This window comes from Gymnoscopelus braueri (assembly GCF_963280865.1).
Source record: "Gymnoscopelus braueri genome assembly, chromosome: 22".
Taxonomy (NCBI): domain Eukaryota; kingdom Metazoa; phylum Chordata; class Actinopteri; order Myctophiformes; family Myctophidae; genus Gymnoscopelus; species Gymnoscopelus braueri.
The window spans coordinates 11,369,450-11,387,075 of NC_137624.1; the positions used below are offsets into that span (position 1 = coordinate 11,369,450).

Below are 17,626 nucleotides of genomic sequence, written 5' to 3' on the forward strand. Positions count from 1 at the left end.
CTATACAGTGTGCACATAAAAAAAACAAGTGATTAGAAAAAATCTGTGATGTCTTCTTTTATATATTCCTGAACAGAATGTATGACAAAGTATGCAATTGTTCAGAAATAGTGTTAATTCGCAAGCTGGTCCAGCCGGCTCTTATTGATTCAAATGTATTTCATAGAACTTCTGGATCCAGTTCTGCCTCCCATACACGTCAATGGCGTTGGCGCCTGCCTGGCCCGTGGACTGACCCTACACAGTCCTCTATCATAGCCTTGCTGTGTACAGGAAAACCACATCAGTTGCAACTGCAAGTCACTACTTGCCTGCCTGCTCAAACATTAATTCATAATTATTTCTTACAATGATTTAATCCTATATTAAAATTGGCTAATGGGACGGCTGGCTGGCCAGGCGGACCTCTGACGTCACTCTGACTCAGCCATAACCATTTAAGGAGTTCTCAATGCAGCTACCCTCAAATATGGAGTGTGTTGTCTAACCTCATAGTCCTGTCATGGCATCAGCCGCAAACAAATCAGTCAGCTCCATATATGGGCACAAAAGGGGGCATGCCCATATATGGCCATATACTGATGACATCAGCGAACTGACAGATTCAGAGATCCGGTTGTCCAGAACCACAGATTCGACCGCTATGCTCATATATGGGACCGACCGACTTCAAACCCAGCGCAAGCAGCAGCAGCAAGGACTCGAGGGAGTGCGGTGCCCGTGGTCGAGTAGTTCGGATATCCAGTTGCCCAGAACCGCCGATCCAACCAATATGCCCATATATGGTTATTCCAATATACAGCCAAATACTGATGACATCAGGGATCTCCACATATGGGCATAAGGACTGACAGATACAGTTACCTCTATATATGGGAATAAAAGGGACACAGGTAGACAGACAGAAACAGATATCTCCATATATAGGCATAAAGGGACACAGACAGACGGGTACAACGGGTACTCTGACAAAGCCTACACTATGACTAAAATATATGTTGGATCGACAGTGTGACGGAGGTGTGAGGGCCAGTTGTATTATATTTGTATTGAACCTATATTAGACTTATAGTGGCATATTTGGCTGTGGTATCCTATCCTGTGTGTTTACCAATCAGCAGCAGTGACTAAATGACATACATTTCTGGATTTATACCGTAGGCATAATAGACACCAAGTTCCTCTTTTGGGTCTCAAGCTAAAAACCTTTTGGGTCCACAGACCCAGATCTGTGGACCCAAAAACCCAGATCATCAGGACAACCAGGCTGAAAGGGTTTGAGAAAACAAGAAACAATGTTTGTTTGTTTGTTTGTTTGTTTATTTGTTTGTTTGTTTGTTTGTTTAGCAGAGAAAAACTACTTGTTTTCTACTTTTGGTACTGTCTATTAATTTTGGTTGTTTTTTATAACAAGTGAATTCAACACCTTTTCTCGTTTTTTGCCACTGTGGATTCCATCCAGGAAACAGACTTTCAAGAAGCACTTCCTCCGTGCCCCACGATGTTCCAGAAGCGTGAGGTGATAGAACCCAGAGAGAGAGGCTGCTTCTTCTGCTTCTGGGAGATCTCTGTTAAGCGCTGCTCTTCTACAAGTGCCAGCTGTGCCTGTCTGCGTTTGAAGGCCTCAATTGGGTCCTCTTCCAAGGCATAGACCTCCAGGACCGGACGCACGTCTTCGACGGCAATCGATGCGATGGTCTTCAGGAGGTTGGCGAGGTCATAGAGGGTTCTGTCCTCAGAGTTGCCATCCCATCCCTTAAGGGCAATTCCGTTGAAGGGCTGCAGGCTGAATGCCTCTCGCTTGCAGTCCACAACTATCACCTTACTGGTGTCCCTGTTCAGACAAGACACGTCCTTTACATGTTTGCCATCCATGTAGCGTGTCGCGTCTTTGAAGAGTCGATACGTGACAAACCCTTTGGGGTCTATGCTGTCAATCAGAGGGTATGCCATAATGCTGGTCTCACTGGTAAAGATGACTATTTCAAAGAAAGGTGCTAGCTGTTCAAACAGGTGGTCAATACCGGGCCGCTTCTTGAAGCGCCAGCCTGTATTTAAGGACCACTCTGGATGCAGTAGGACATCTTTCAGCTCTATGACCAGGGTGTATGGAGGCTGATAGTACGGCGCCTTTAGAGGATCAGGTAGCAGCTTCTGGCTTGTGGGATCAATGATCATCTGTCTGTAGTCCTTCAAATATTTGAATGTTCTTTTCAGCTGCTGAACCACCGGTGGATTGCCGTCAAACTCGTCTGGAATCTTGTTTCCTTGTTCGTCCACTGAATTGCTGCCAAGTGTGTAGATACCAACAACTCCGCCTCCAAATCCCATCAGCCCAATTAGCCGTAGAAGCATCATGTTAGCATAGGCAGTGTTCTCTTTTTCTTTTTTCTTTCTATCCTCTTCTTTTCTCTCTTCTCCCTGTTGTCCTTCATCAGGAGGGAGCCGGCCCTGACTCTTGTGTTGCCGCTGTTGGAATGTCTCCTCCTGGAGGATCGCCTGAGTCAGTCCGCCTGTCGCAACGCCAGCCTCTCCGCTCTGCGGCGAGTCAGTGGAGAGCATCTGTACAAGGTGCATCGTAGCCAGGCTGGTGGGTCCCTTCCAGACCCCCAGCAGAGCACGGTTCGCTCGGACACACAGAGACAACATTCGGACGTCTTCAATGGACTGGGAGTGAGAGGGCTGTGCATTTTACAGTGACGTGGCTTCTCTGACATCATGTTGATGATGTCATTTTGATGACGTCGCTCTTGCCCAAATATGGACTTGACAGACAGACCCTCTTCTAGACCAAGATCACTATCTAGAGCAGTGGTTTTCAACCCTTTTCATATCAAGAAGGCCCATTATTTATTCGGCGTCTGAGCCACAGACTACCGTTTGATAAGATTTAGCCGCTCAGACCCAAAACTTAGAATATTCTGTTATCGTAGGATACGATTTTACCCACAATTCCATGCTGTATTAATGTGATATCATAGGAGAGATAACAAGTAAATGTTGATCAAAATAACAATTCTTTAATTAAGTAAATGCAGATGTTTAAAGACGGGGTGCCGTGATTTTCAGTGATTTTTTCCCCCCCTAAAACATAATCATCAGGTATTATGGTTTTTACAGAAATTGTTAAAATTATGTTTTTATGTGGACACGCCTCCAGTTCATTAAGTATACCTGGTTCTCACCTTAGCACCTCCTCCATCACCTAAGCACCCACCTGTCCTAATCCCTCCTCCTCCTCATGCCCACACCTGTTGTGTTATGATAATGAGGGGGAGGGTACATTTTTACTATGTCACTAAAGGGCTGTTTTTCTATTGGCACGTTTGACCCTCAAGGTTTCAACCTCCAGGAAGAAACTCAAAATAGTCAGAGAAGACATAAAACACCATAAAAACACCACCAGGGGGCTTAATGAAGTTCTATCAACCTCATAGACACATGAAAAACTGAAAAAGTGCAAAACCATGGCACCACCTCTTTAACAATAATTTAACTCTTGAGAGCGTAAAAAGGAAACCAAATGGACCCGTAAGCATTTTACACTCTCAAGAGTTAAACATCTATAAGGGTCCATTTGGTTACCAACTCTCCATCATTTAGCTGGGGACCACCTGGAACCCCCTCAACGACCACTGGTGGTCCCCGGACCACTGGTTGAGAACCACTGATCTAGAGCCATGCCAACCGTTAAGTTGGCATCACAGATGGGTGGGTGGTCTGTTTCACAGATGCAGCAAGTCTCAGGTTTGACTGCTTCCTCTCAAATGCGTGTGCTAAGATTGATGCTGCTAACGTCCTCTTGATGTGAAATGATGTCTCTGTCTGTCTGTCTTTCTATCCATCCATGTGCCTATATCCATCCATCCATTTGTCCATCTATCCAGGCCATCTCTCTTATTCTGCCTCCACCACTGAATAGCCAAATGTGTAGATACCCACAACAACACTGCCTCCAAATCCCATCAGCCAAATTAGCCGTTGAGGCATCATATTAGCATAGGCAGTGTTCTCTTTTTCTTTTTGCTCTCTATCCTCTTGTTGTACTTCATCAGGAGGGAGCCGGCCCTGACTCTTGTGTTGCCGGCGCCGCTGTTGCAATGTCTCCTCCTGCTGGAGGATCGCCTGAAGTCTGCCTGTCACAACGCCAGCCTCTTCGCTCCGCGGCGTGTCAGTGGAGAGCATCTGTACAAGGTGCATCGTAGCCAGGCTGGTGGGTGACGTGGGTCCCTTCCAGACCCCCAGCAGAGCACGGCTCGCTCGGACACACGCAGACAACATCATCATGATCAATGGACTGGGAGTGAGAGGGCTGTGCATTTTATAGTGACGTGGCTTCTCTGACATCATGTTGAATGTTGATGATGTGACGTCATTTTGATGACGTCGCTCTTGCCCAAATATGGACTTGACAGACAGACCCTCTTCTAGACCAAGATCACCATCTAGAGCAGTGGTTTTCAACCCTTTTCATATCAAGAAGGTCCATTATGTATTCGCCGTCTGAGCCACGGACTACCGTTTGATGAGATTTAGCCGCTCAGACCCAAAACTTATAATATTTTGTTATCATACGACACGATTTTACCCACAATTCCATGCTGTATTAATGTGCTCAAATGTGTGTGCTAAGATTGATGCTGCTAACGTCCTCTTGATGTGAAATTATTTCTCTATCTTTCTATACATCCATATGAATATCCATCCATCCATTTGTCCATCTATCTCTAGGGTATCTCTCTCTGTCCATCTACACACCTGACCCATCCATCAATCGATCGATCCATCTATTCTCCAATTAATCTCTACATTCCACAGCAGATTCCTCATGACTTGGACAGAATAACATTTATGTTAAAGGTAACTCTGATTATGGCATTTTTCTTCAAACTCAAATTCGAAGTTTACACAACCATTTATTACTGTAGTGTAGGCCTACAGTAAGTTTTATGAGCTTTGAGAGTGTGAAATCTGTAAAAAAAAATATATATATGTATGTATATATATATATATATATATATATATATATATATATATATATATATATATATATATATATATATATATATATATATATATTGTTATGTCATTTCCAATAAAATATGAGAATTCTGCTCTCAATTGTGGAAAACTAGGCCGATGCCATAAAGGTGTTGTACGTGATATTTGTTGGATAAAACAAAACATATATATAACTCTGATAGTAAGAGTGTGTGTTCAGCAGGGGTCTCACTGTCACTCCAGCTCTTTAATGAACAGAAAATACATTTTCAGGTGGGTCGCCAATTTCATCCAATCAGGAGAGAGATCCCATTTATCAGCTTCAATTTTTTTGTCTGCTCATTTATTTGTTTCATCACTTCCGATTCCACTTGTTTGTCCTGTGTCCTCTATTAGAATTGGATTAAATTGATATTCCGACCAGTTGTATTTTCTGTTTGGTAAAGAGCTGGAGAGAGGGCCGTAGGAAAGGGGGGGGACGGGGGGGACTCGTCCCCCGTGGGCCGCGGAGCGGCCTCGCGTGGGCCGCGAACCGGTATTTGGGCCGCGAGGCCACGGGGAAAAAGAGGAGGAAAAAAAAGCCTCAAATGAGGCCGGCACTAGGACCCCGCGGCCGCTGCCTGGAAGGGAGGGCTGCTGGCTGCTGGCTGCTGGCTGCTGGCTGCTGGCTGCTGGCTGCTGGCTGCTGGCTGCTGGCTGCTGGCTGATGTGAGCTGCTGTGAGCTGCTTGAAGGTGGAAGAGCGGCACAATCACATTTGTTAAGAGTTATAAAAAGAAATAACCGCAAATAACCACCCAAAACTCGGAAATATCCGCCCAGAACCGCACGCACCCAGAACCGCCCAGAACCACCGCACCCATCCTCGCGCGGGTGCGCGCGCACGCGACTTCGTGGGCCGGTACAAATATGTCCCCCCCAACTGGGAATGGCTTCCTACGGCTAACTTACTGAACAAACGTTTATAGCAATGATTACTATCAGAATATAGAGCCATTTAAAACACTTAATACAGGATGGGCAGGCAGGCGTGAAGTGCCTCTTAGCCACTAGATGGTGCTGTTACTCTGTCAATTACAGGAGCAAGATTGCAGTCAGGTTCATGCTTGGAGCAACAGAGGGAGATAAGAAAAATCACCATGTGTAGTACTATGGTTGTACCACTGAGTGGCACATAAAGACAAGGGAGAGAGCCAGGGGCAAAAGTTTAGGTGCTGGTGTTCATTCATTAACTGTTTCACAGTCAAGCAGTGATCAGTGATGTACTCAAAACATGTGGTTAGACTTATCTGTGAGACTTATCTGTGTTTACTATTTGAGTTTAGGAAAAAAAGAAAAGAGAGATTGGATTTAGTCATGTGGGTACACTTAACTATGAGACTTATGTGTTTACTATTTGAGTTCAGAAGGAAAAGAAAGATTACAAAAACCTACAAACACATGTACAAATGTTGTCAACTTAAAATCACTAGAGATTACATTTAGAAAGTAGGTTTATGTGTAGCACCATCTATGCATCATATTAGTTTAGCTGAGCAAAGGTTAATGCTTTAGCTCTGTCCTGGTGTGGTGAAAATGAGGTTTCTGAACACTCACTCAGATCAATTACTGGAAACTGAGGGCCACCAGACCCATGAATCCTCTATTGATCAACATAAGAAAGCTCATACACTAATAGCAGTAAAGCATATGGGGAAAATATAAATTGTCTAAAAGATTAATCAGAAAAGTAATCGATAGAATAATTGTTAAGAAAATAATCAATAGTTGCAGCCGTAATAGTATTCTTCACCACCAATGCCAAATGTTTTGCTCCATTGTACGATGGTGTCGCTCGCCTAAATATTGCTGATCTACAAGCTCACAATGCGTCACATCCGTAGCGTGTTGTGAGCTTGAAGATTTTCAGCGCACGATACCGTAGTACCATGAAATATCAATTTGGCTTAAAACAATATATGAGCCAGATCTACAGGTAAAACTTCTACAACCAATCAGAAGCTTAGAGATGTCATGTAGTCAGGTAGAATAGGGGGAGGCCCTATCCGAGCTGCTATTGGCTAGAGATAGTTTCAGTACTATAACACCACTAACAATTCCTGAACAGATGATGTGCCTCGGCCCATATGGCAACCCTCTGGGAGTCCTTTGTGCTGTGACTGATGTGCTCACTTTAATGCCTGTCAACATTAAAGGCTTCTTCCTTCACTTTAAAGGGCCCCGTCTCCGCAAGCTGCCCCACCCTCCGCCTGTGCTGCAGGGTGAATGAATGGGGGGGAGCTCTACCCCTCGTTGATCCGGCAAAAGTGTGCCTTTCGTTTTGTACACATCCACCGCACCCCACCCCCTCGCCCCTCCCCGTCCCTAAAAACCACACACACCACCCCGTCCTCCTCCTCCCCACACGCCTGACCCGGTTGCCTGCACACTCCAGACTTTGTGTTGGTGAAAGGGACCATCTCAAATGTCCTGTGCAGCCGTAGCAGCTGCTCCTGGACCTCGCTATTCTTGCGGACAAAAGGGAAAGAGAGGGGTGAGGCCTCGGTGCACCTTTGTGAAAGCCCCCCCCCCCCATTGACGAGGGTGTAAAAGTGGCAGCAGTATCTTTTGTCTGAGCTTTGTTTTGGGGGCCCGGAGGGAGAGCAGGCGGGGATCCATTAGCCATCTGATAATGTTTTAGAGAACCCATTATTTGTACATACAGGCAGTACATATACATGCATGCGTACATGCTTGAATGCGTGCTTGAACACGAACAAGCATGCACGTATATATGTAAACACTGACTCCGGCAGAGGTTTATGTAGCACACAGTACTATATACAGTACAATGCACTACTAGAGCACAGCTGGCACACCCTCTGCATGCTGCAAAATCCTCAGTGTTCAATTAACTCTGAGGGTGCACAAATGTAACCAAATGGACCCCGTACGGGTCCACTGAGTAGGTTCCAATTAAGCTATACATCTCTCATTCACATTATGCAGTTACTCTCAGTGACATATGCTCACATGCATGACTGCATGCATGCAGGTGCATTTATGTATGTGCATGTACATGGATGGATACATGCATTGTGTGCATCGCATGTGTCTATTCATGTGTTTGCTTGTTGTGTCTGATGTAGCCTATCTGTATCTCGGTGGAGGGGGGGGAGGGTGGGGGCGTCCTCTGGGTGCCTCTGCATTGTCTAACTAAGGAGATCCATGTTTTGTCAACAGTTGGCAGCATGTGTTAGTTAGCACTATAGACTCCTTGGTTACGCCACTAGACAGCACAAAGCTGTGCATCTCTCACCACGACCAAGCACACAGCACTTACAGAGATAACGGTGTTACGTCAATACTTGTGTACACACACACCTGGCCTGGTCGTTAGGAAAATAATGTTCAAGTGAAATGAGTTGCTTTCATTTCTCTGTGGCTCTGCAGTGTTCTCTGTTTTGGCAGTGAAATTGTGTTTCTTTCGGGGGAGACACAATGGTTGCAAGATTGCAAAGCCTCCCTGGTTTCCAACTAAAATCTACAGTAATTCCTGCTTTCAAGTGCTTTGTATCCATATTGTAGAGATAAGTCGTAAACAGCTTCACTTCTTCAGATGTCACCCAAAGCCAGTGGTTACACTGGCTTTACACAATTTACAAGAGAGCAATGTTTCCTAAAACATAAAGAACATGCCCCAAAATACATGCACAGAAGTTGTTAGTCAGGTTCTTGTACTGTAAATACAATATAGCCTACATTAACCACATGAACCCTGTAGTGCAAATAGCATATCCACACAAGCTCACAACTCGTAGCGATGCATTGTGAGCCTGATCAGCTATTTTCTGTGAAGAGATTTGGAATAGAGGGGGGAAAGGATGTGGTTAATACCTGCACATATCCCTGAGTCTCTTTGGTGGCTTGAAATATGCTAACCTAATCAGTGGTCAGATTAATTAATCCAATTAGTGGTCAGATTAATCTGCACTTGTAATGAGACTGCCTGACAACAGCTGATGATTAGGGTGGGTTGGGTTAGACATGTGTTATAGTTCTGTCTGGCTGACTGTGTGTGCGTGTGTGTGCATGTGTGTGTGTGTGTGTGTGTGTGTGTGTGTGTGTGCGCCCGCGCGCGCGTGCGTGCGTGCGTGCGTGCGTGCGTGCGTGCGTGCGTGCGTGCGTGCGTGCGTGCGTGCGTGCGTGCGTGCGTGCGTGCGTGCGTGCGTGCGTGCGTGCGTGCGTGCGTGCGTGTGTGTGGGTGTGCGTGCGTGCGTGTGTGTGCGTGCATGCATGTTTGCCCATTCAGATGCCTTTGAATGGTGCACAGATTCATCATTCAGAGTCCTGACCCTGCGTTCAGTGTGACCTGGAATGCAGTAACAGCAGGCCTATCTATGGTTATGGTAATGGTAATGATAATGGCTGATACGATATTAACATAACCAGCAGACTAGGAGACAGCATGACAGCAGACTGGGAGCCCAGCTGAGACCAACAACATCTCTATAGACCAGCGATTCCCCCAACCGGTGGGCCGTGAGGATATTGCAAGTGGGCACCCAAATAATTGGCAAAATACAAATAATTTATTGATAATTGATAATATATCATTAATATTTAAAACATATGTCAAAAACATTTCATGGCATTGTGATACCGATGAATAGGAACTTAAAGTATACCACGTTAGTTCCATTGATCCAAACCGGATCGCAATCAATTGACTGATAATCCTATATTAAAATTGGATAATTGGTTGTCCGGCAGGCCGGCGGGCAGACCCTCTGACGTCACTCTGACTCAGCTATAACCATATAAGGAGTTCCCAATGCAGCTACGTCCACATATGGAGTAAATAAATCTGTCAGCTCAGTCAGCTCCATATATGGGCGCAAAAGGGGGCACGCCCATAAATGTCTCTATACTGATTACATCAGCGATCTCCATATATGGGCATAAAAAGGACAAGGACTGACAGAAACATTGTCCAGAGCCACAGATCTGACCATTAGGCCCATATATGGTCATGTGCATATGGGACCTATATATGGGATCGACCGACTTCAAACTCGGCATGCGCAGCAGCATGGACCTGAGGGAGTGCGGTGCCCGCGGTCGAGTAGTTCGGATATCCAGTTGTCCAGAACCGCCAATCCAACAAATATGCCCACATATGGGCATTCCAATATATGGTCATATACTGATGACATCAGGGATCTCCATATATGGGCATAAAAGGGACTCTCTGACAAAGCCCCCAACACTAGGACTCAGACATTTTGCAACGTAATGCAACGTGGTGTGAGGCGGCTCGAACCTCTAGTTAAAACAAGACCAGGAGACCTGGTTCTGCCAGACCCAGACTTCATATGACGTGTCAGCCTGTGTCTATGCCCATGTATGGACGAAAGGGGGACAGACTTTTATGGCTGGGGCCTAAGGACAAAGTGACCAAAACCTGTTTTTTGCCCATGTATGGAGAAAACAAGTACAAAACATGCCCATGTATGGACGAAATGGGAACTGACTTTTATGGCTGGGGCCTAAGGACAAAGTGACCATGCCCATGTATGGAGAAAACAGGTACAAAGCCTCATGCAAGCCAGACCCCCTAGTCCGGCAATAAACAAGACCAGGGGACCTGGTTCTGCCAGACCCAGAATAAGTACTTTATAAGATCAGAGCACTACGTCACGGCTAAGCCGGACTTCACATGACGTGTCAGCCTGTGTCTATGCGCATGTATGGACGAAAGGGGGACAGTCTTTTATGGCTGAGAGTAAAGGGAAAAGGGGGCATGCCCATGTATGGAGAAAACAGGTACAAAGCCTCATGTAGGCCGACCCCTTGGGTCTGGCAACTATAGGTACATCTAGAGTAGCTCACAGTGAGCTTGTACATCTGCTATTTTTAAAAAAAATCGAAAATCTTTGGAGACTTTTGAATCATTTTGATTCTCTTCTGGGGGTCCCTGGCACAAAATACATATCAATTTGTGGGTCCTTGGCAAGAAATAGGACTAATGTGGGAAGTTGGTTGGATTGACGGCTGTTCAGAACCGCAGCGCAGCAATGGTTCTCCATGGAGAGTGTATACGTACGTATGTGTGTGTGAGTAGGTCCCGTCTCACTGATGTCAGGAATATGAGCATAATATGGACACAGACAGACAGACACAGAGATCTCCATATTCAGTATGGGCATAAAAGGGACACAGGCAGACAGATACAGAGATCATGAGCATAAAAGGGACACGGACACACAGACGGGTACAACAGGTTCAACGCAGGGACGTGCTGGCCACTGGGAAATGTGGGACAATTCCAGAAAGGCCTCTCCATTCCAGGCCGACCAGGCCGGCCGTAAAAAAAAAGGGCAGAAATTAAGTAAAAAACTGCAGAAATTAAGTTTAAAAATCCGGTGCACGGCCAATTTACAATTTACGGGAATCTGACATTCCCAGGCTGAATTAGGGGCCCAGCACGCCCCAACCCGAGAGCATGCGTTCCCATGGCCTAATATACATTTTGGGAATTGGCCCCGTCCAGAGTCCTCACATTTCCCATACTTAAGGCTGTGACCACTGACCAGGAGTGTAAGTCCAACCTGCCAAAAATAAGCCAAAGCGTTTGTTTACTCACTCTGTGTTTCAGAGGAGGACTATGGAAAGTTCAGAAACCCGCCTACCAGTGACAATATTTATAGTTGTAATAATCTCAAGTGAATTGAATCATAGTGATTTTGAACCACTTATTAATCTATTATTCAAGGACTCCTAGGGGCACCCAGACCCCATGTTGAGATGGACTGTATTACACAACAGTGTAATACAGTTAGTAAAAGCAACAGTAATTGTCTCTGGTTTTCAATTATGATCAGGCTACAATGTTACAACTATCAAGGAGCAATAAAGAATCATCACAATGTTTTTAGATCACGGTTAATATCAGCCAAGTCAATAGCCCCGCTAAATAGAGAAAAGCAGTTAACTGGAACACACCTGCTCCAGATTAAGGAGTTATGGAGTAGATTACAATAGCTGTATCCAGGGGAACATATTCGTCCACAAACACAACAGACACTCCCATCCCAAACGAGCACACACACACACACACACACACACACACACACACACACACACACACACACACACACACACACACACACACATGCACACACACGCATGCGTGGCCGCACACACACACACACACACACACACACACACACACACACACACACACACACACACACACACACACACACACACACACACACACACACACACACACACACCAACGCAACATCCGACACATCAGTACCATCTGCTGTAGCTCTAGGGACGGCCCCAGCTCGCCAATAGTGAACATAAAGGGGATGGAGAGGAGGGGGACTTGTATTGAATGGACACTTGAGAACAGCCATGTGGCTGCAACAGAGTGCTTGTAAAATGGTTGAGGCAGAGGGCAAGTGAGGTTGGCTGGGGTGAGGGGTGAGCGGGTTTAGATAATGGAATATTGGGACACCGAGCAATTAAAGACACACCACGAACAAATGTCCATGTGCATGCACAAATCCAGAAAACAAATGTCCGCTAAATGTCCATGAATGCACAAATCCAGAAATCAAATGTCCACTTCAATGTCCATGAGCATGTAAAAATCCAGAAAACAAAGGCTCATTAAATGTCCTTCATGCACAAATCCAGAAAACACATGTCAACTAATATGTCCATGTGCATGCACAAACAAATGTTCACGTGTCCATGTGCATGCACAAACAAATGTTCACGTGTCCATTTGCATGCACACGTCTAGAAAACAAATGTCCACTTTAATGTCCATGTGCATGTACAAATCCAGAAAACAAAGGCTCATTAAATGTCCTTCATGCACAAATCCAGAAAACACAACTAAATATCCGTGTGCATGCACAAACAAATGTTCACGTGTCCATTTGTATGCACAAATCTAGAAAACAAATGTCCACTTTAATGTCAATGTCCATGCACAAATCCAGAAAATGTGCAGGATGTTAGTCTTTTGAGTCAACTGAAAAGGCTGCTCTAAAAGGACAATTTTACAGTTTATGGCAGAAATTGAGAAATGCACATATATAGGAGACTACAGTCAGTTATCAGTAATTTGTCATGTAAGCACACTGACTGTTGATATGCAGCCGGCGGTAGCTCGGCTCCAGCAACAGCTCTGTAGTCACTCTGTATAGGCCAATGTTTTGATCTTGCAGGAACTCTCATTGTGCTGGTTCTTCAATGGGAGCAGTGGAGTATAGTTTGGGTTGGGCTGGTGGTGAACACTGGCTCTGAATTAATTCAATCTTTTTACATGCAATCTTAATATGCTTTGTAATCATGTGAAGTGAATTGAATCATAGTGATTCAGCACCTTGACCTCCTGCACAAACTATCATGATGTGGGTCCTGACAGTAAATCTAATCAAGACAAAAGTTACGATATAAAAAAAAAAAAAAAAACATAACCACCAGAACCAACAATTCTTTATCTTTAAGTAATTTGTGTACTAACTTTGGGAAATGTTTTAAACGTTCTCAGCTATAATAACATGCCCAAAATAGGGAGGCCATGTTGAAAGTGGTTAAAGGGCAAGACCACTTTGGTAGATGTTTGGGTTGCGTAGTTACCTTGCCATGATGTAACTCCAAAGGTAGCCAAGAAATCAAAAATAATTTCTCCATTGACTAGTAATTGATAATTCAAAACATCCTCCTAATTGACTTACATTGTACGGCAAGACCACTCTGATGCTGGCTCTGTTAGCCTGTAAACGAATGCAAACAAAGCTGATTCTGACAGTATAGAACATCGACAAACCCAGTAGGCTACTGTTTGTTTTTTTAATAAAAATGTCAACTTCCTGTTGATTTTACTATTTGAAGATCCAGATCCGCGGATCCTGTCCGGGTTTTCTTCCCAATAAAAATAGCAAAATCAATAGGAAGTTGACATTTTTATAAAAAAAACAAACAGTACTGGGTTTGGTGATGTTCTATCAGCTTTGTTTGAGTTTGTTTACAGGCTAAAAGAGCTCCTCCTGAGCCTCTTCACTGTACAATGTAAGTCAATGAGGAGCATATTTTAATTTATAAATTTCTAGTCAATGGAGAAATTATTTTTGATTTCTTGCCCACCTTTGTTGTTACATCATGATAAGTGATGATAACTACACAACCCAAACCTCTACCAAAGTTGTCTTACCCTTTAAGCAAATGATGTCGGTGGTAATGTTGGGGGTAGCACCATGCACGTATGTCGGCATTATTTTAGGCACGCTGACCTTCTTGAATCGTGAAATAGTTATTGTTATATATTATTATTTAATGTTATCTCATTAAATAATGGAAAACAACTTAAATTATAATGCTATTTATTTTACCTACAGTTCATATAGCCTTTAAGACCAGGCAACTAAGAAAAACGTGTGCAACTTAACCACTTTACAGTAAACCCTACTTTATTGCAATATACTAGATGTCCTACTGTATATCAAATCTCTTAGCCTAAAATAGCCGATCGATAAGCTCACAACGCCTTGTGTTGCAACGCATTGTGAGCTTGTAGATCTGCTATTTTTGACTAACGTTCACCCCAGAATAGGGATGCTAGGGTTCAAGTGGTCAAACTTAAATGGGTAGAATGCTTTTAAAAAAAGAAAGAAAGAAAGACTAAGATATTCAGGTGATGAATAAATGCATGACCAGGAAAGTTAGCCTTTCGAATCAACTGAAAAGGCTGCTCCAAAAGGACAATTTACAGTTTATGGCAGAAATTGAGAGACAATACATTTCCAATGCACAGCTATTCATAGGAGACTACAGTCGTTGTCAGTCATTTGTCATGTAATTACACTGACTGTTGATATGCGGCCGGCGGTAGCTCGACTTGCAGCAACAGCTCTGTAGTCACTCTGTATAGGGCTATGTTTTGATCTTGCAGGAACTCTCATTGTGCTGGTTCTTCAATGGAGGCAGTGGATTATATAGTTTGGGTTGGGCTGGTGGTGAACACTGGCTCCGAATTAATTTAATCTTTTTACATAATTGTGTGAAGTGAATTGAATCATAGTGATTCAGCACCTTGACCTCATCCACAAACTATCACAGATGTGGGTCCTGACAGTAAATCTAACCAAAACAAAAATGATGATATTCCGAAAAAGTCATAACCACCAGAACCAACGATTCTTTATAAATATGACAGAACTAGAACACACAAAAAACACTTCAACACGACCTGAGAGAAATGGCAAGAAAGGTTTTCTATAAAGGAACGTTAAGCTGTCTAGCTTAACGTTTATCTGGTTAAAGATATTAGACTCTGTCATAGAACCCATCTCCCTCTATGGTTGTGAGATCTGGGGTCCCCTTGACAACCATCCATCCTCCTTACCCAACGGAAAACAACAAACAATGCATGCAGAGCAGAATTAGGACGATACCCACTCATTATCAAAGTTAGGAAGAGAGCATTTAAATGTTATAACCACCTAAAAGAATGTAACCCAGACACGCTCCATAACATAGCCCTCAACCATAGAGAAAAACTACAGGGATGCCCCCTTGGTCAGATGGTTCAGGGACTCTGTGCACAAACACAAGCACAGCTACAAGACAGAAAACCCATTGACTCAACCATATTATAAGAAAACAATAAGAAAGCTACCTGACATACTGGAAAGAGACAACCCAAAAACCAAAGCAAAATGGAATGCTATCTAGCCCTAAATAGAGAATATACATTGGCAGAATACCTGAGCACGGTGAATGACCCAAAACTAAGGGAAGCCGTGACTAGAACACAGCCTTGCAATAGAGAAAGGCCGCCACAGACAGACCCCGCTCCCAAAGGGAGACTATGCACCCACTGCACACAAAATGTGGTGGAAACAGAGCTACACTTTGTAGCCACCTGCCCACTATAACAAGACATCAGAGACACATACTTCCCACAGATTACATAGTGAGTTTGAAAACATGACCCATACCTACTGGGAGAAAAACAACAATGTGCGAACACAGCAGCAAGATTTGTGAACTGTTGCGAGGTTAGCCAATGGAATACATTGGCTAAGAGTAAGGACTAATAACCATTGAGTTTCCTGCACGCATCTGTACCGATAACATGTATAACGTCGCAATGTGACATAGCTCTGTTTAACACAATGCTGTACCCCTCTCCAACTGTATACATACTTTCCCAATTTTTGAGTGGTGCCAACCACTCCTACACTTGACCGTGTGTGTGGGTCCGGGTGTCCGGGTGTCAGTCCGTTTGAGCACGGCCTCAACAGCTGCAGCTGATTGCAACACTGTTGCATCTTTGTGTAATTACACTAATTAAACACAAACAGGAGTGCAATACATGCGCCACTGAAAGACATGCACACAGACTGGCTTCATGTGCGTGCGCGCACACACACACACACACACACACACACACACACACACACACACACACGTGCGCGCACACTTTTGAGTAAAAGTACTTAAAAGAAAGTCAATAATACATTGGGTAAAAATACTTTAAATTAGTATAAATACTTTAAAGTACCTAAAATGAGTAAAAATGAGTAGAAATACTTAAAAATCATCAAAGTCTGTAAAAAGTAACTAATTTAAGTAAAACCACTTGAAAGTTACTAAATTGCGTAAAAATACGTGTGCACGCACGCACGCACGCGCGCGTGCACGCACACACACACACACACACACACACACACACACACACACACACACTAAAATGACCCATCTACAATTTGAGTAAAAGTACTTTAAGTACTTTTAAAGGCTAATAATAGCTTAATGAAATGAACCCATCAAGGCATCACTCACTTCACACTGGGTGTGATTGTTTTCTTAAATTGTTATTATTATGTTTTGACACTTGCTTTGGCAATGTAAACGTATGTTTTCTCATGCCAATAAAGCTCCTTTGAATTGAATTGAATTAATATAAAAATATGTATTAAACTATTATTCAAGAACCCCTTGGGGAACCCAGACCCCAAGTTGAGAAGTACAACACAACTGTGATTATCAGTATAAGTAACCGTAATATTGTCTCTGGTTTTCAACTATGATCAGGCTGCAATGTTTCAACTAAGGAACAAGCATTTGCGGCCCACTCATCTGACCACTTAACACGGCAGCCAATCACAAATCCAGAAAACAAATGTTCAATCGTCCATTTGCATGCACAAATCCAGAAAATGTGCAGCATGCAGTTACATGCGTGAACATTGTGGGTGAAAGCTTGCCTCTACAACCACGCTATGCACATGCATATTTTCAAGACACTATAGACACACATGAACACACAAGCACACTAATTTGTGGAAATGTTTCCACCTATATAAAAACATGCTTTTGGTTTTCTTTTTGGAATGGTTGAAAGTGGTTTAGCTCACTACACCTTGTAACATGAGGCCTAGTGAGCTTGTAGGTCAGCTATTTTCATTTATTATTTGACAATTTGGCCAATGTTTGACCTGTTTTTATAGGATAGTTTGTTGATTACTTTTGATGCAGTAATGGTATTTTTTATTTTCTTTCTTTCTTTCTTTCTTTCTTTTGAAGCATTAAAAGGGCTTAAATTGTCACTTCACTGT

General features: G+C 43.6%; 1 protein-coding gene across 1 annotated transcript; it reads right to left on the reverse strand.

Moving 5' to 3' along the window:
- Window positions 1-1,473: 1,473 nt before the first annotated feature.
- Window positions 1,474-2,649, reverse strand: LOC308078830 (mitochondrial import inner membrane translocase subunit TIM50-like; the record flags this gene model as incomplete). Its single annotated transcript, XM_080420176.1, has 1 exon — window positions 1,474-2,649. One exon carries the CDS (start codon window positions 2,647-2,649, stop codon window positions 1,474-1,476), a length of 1,176 nt encoding a protein of 391 aa, XP_080276302.1.
- Window positions 2,650-17,626: the final 14,977 nt, after the last annotated feature.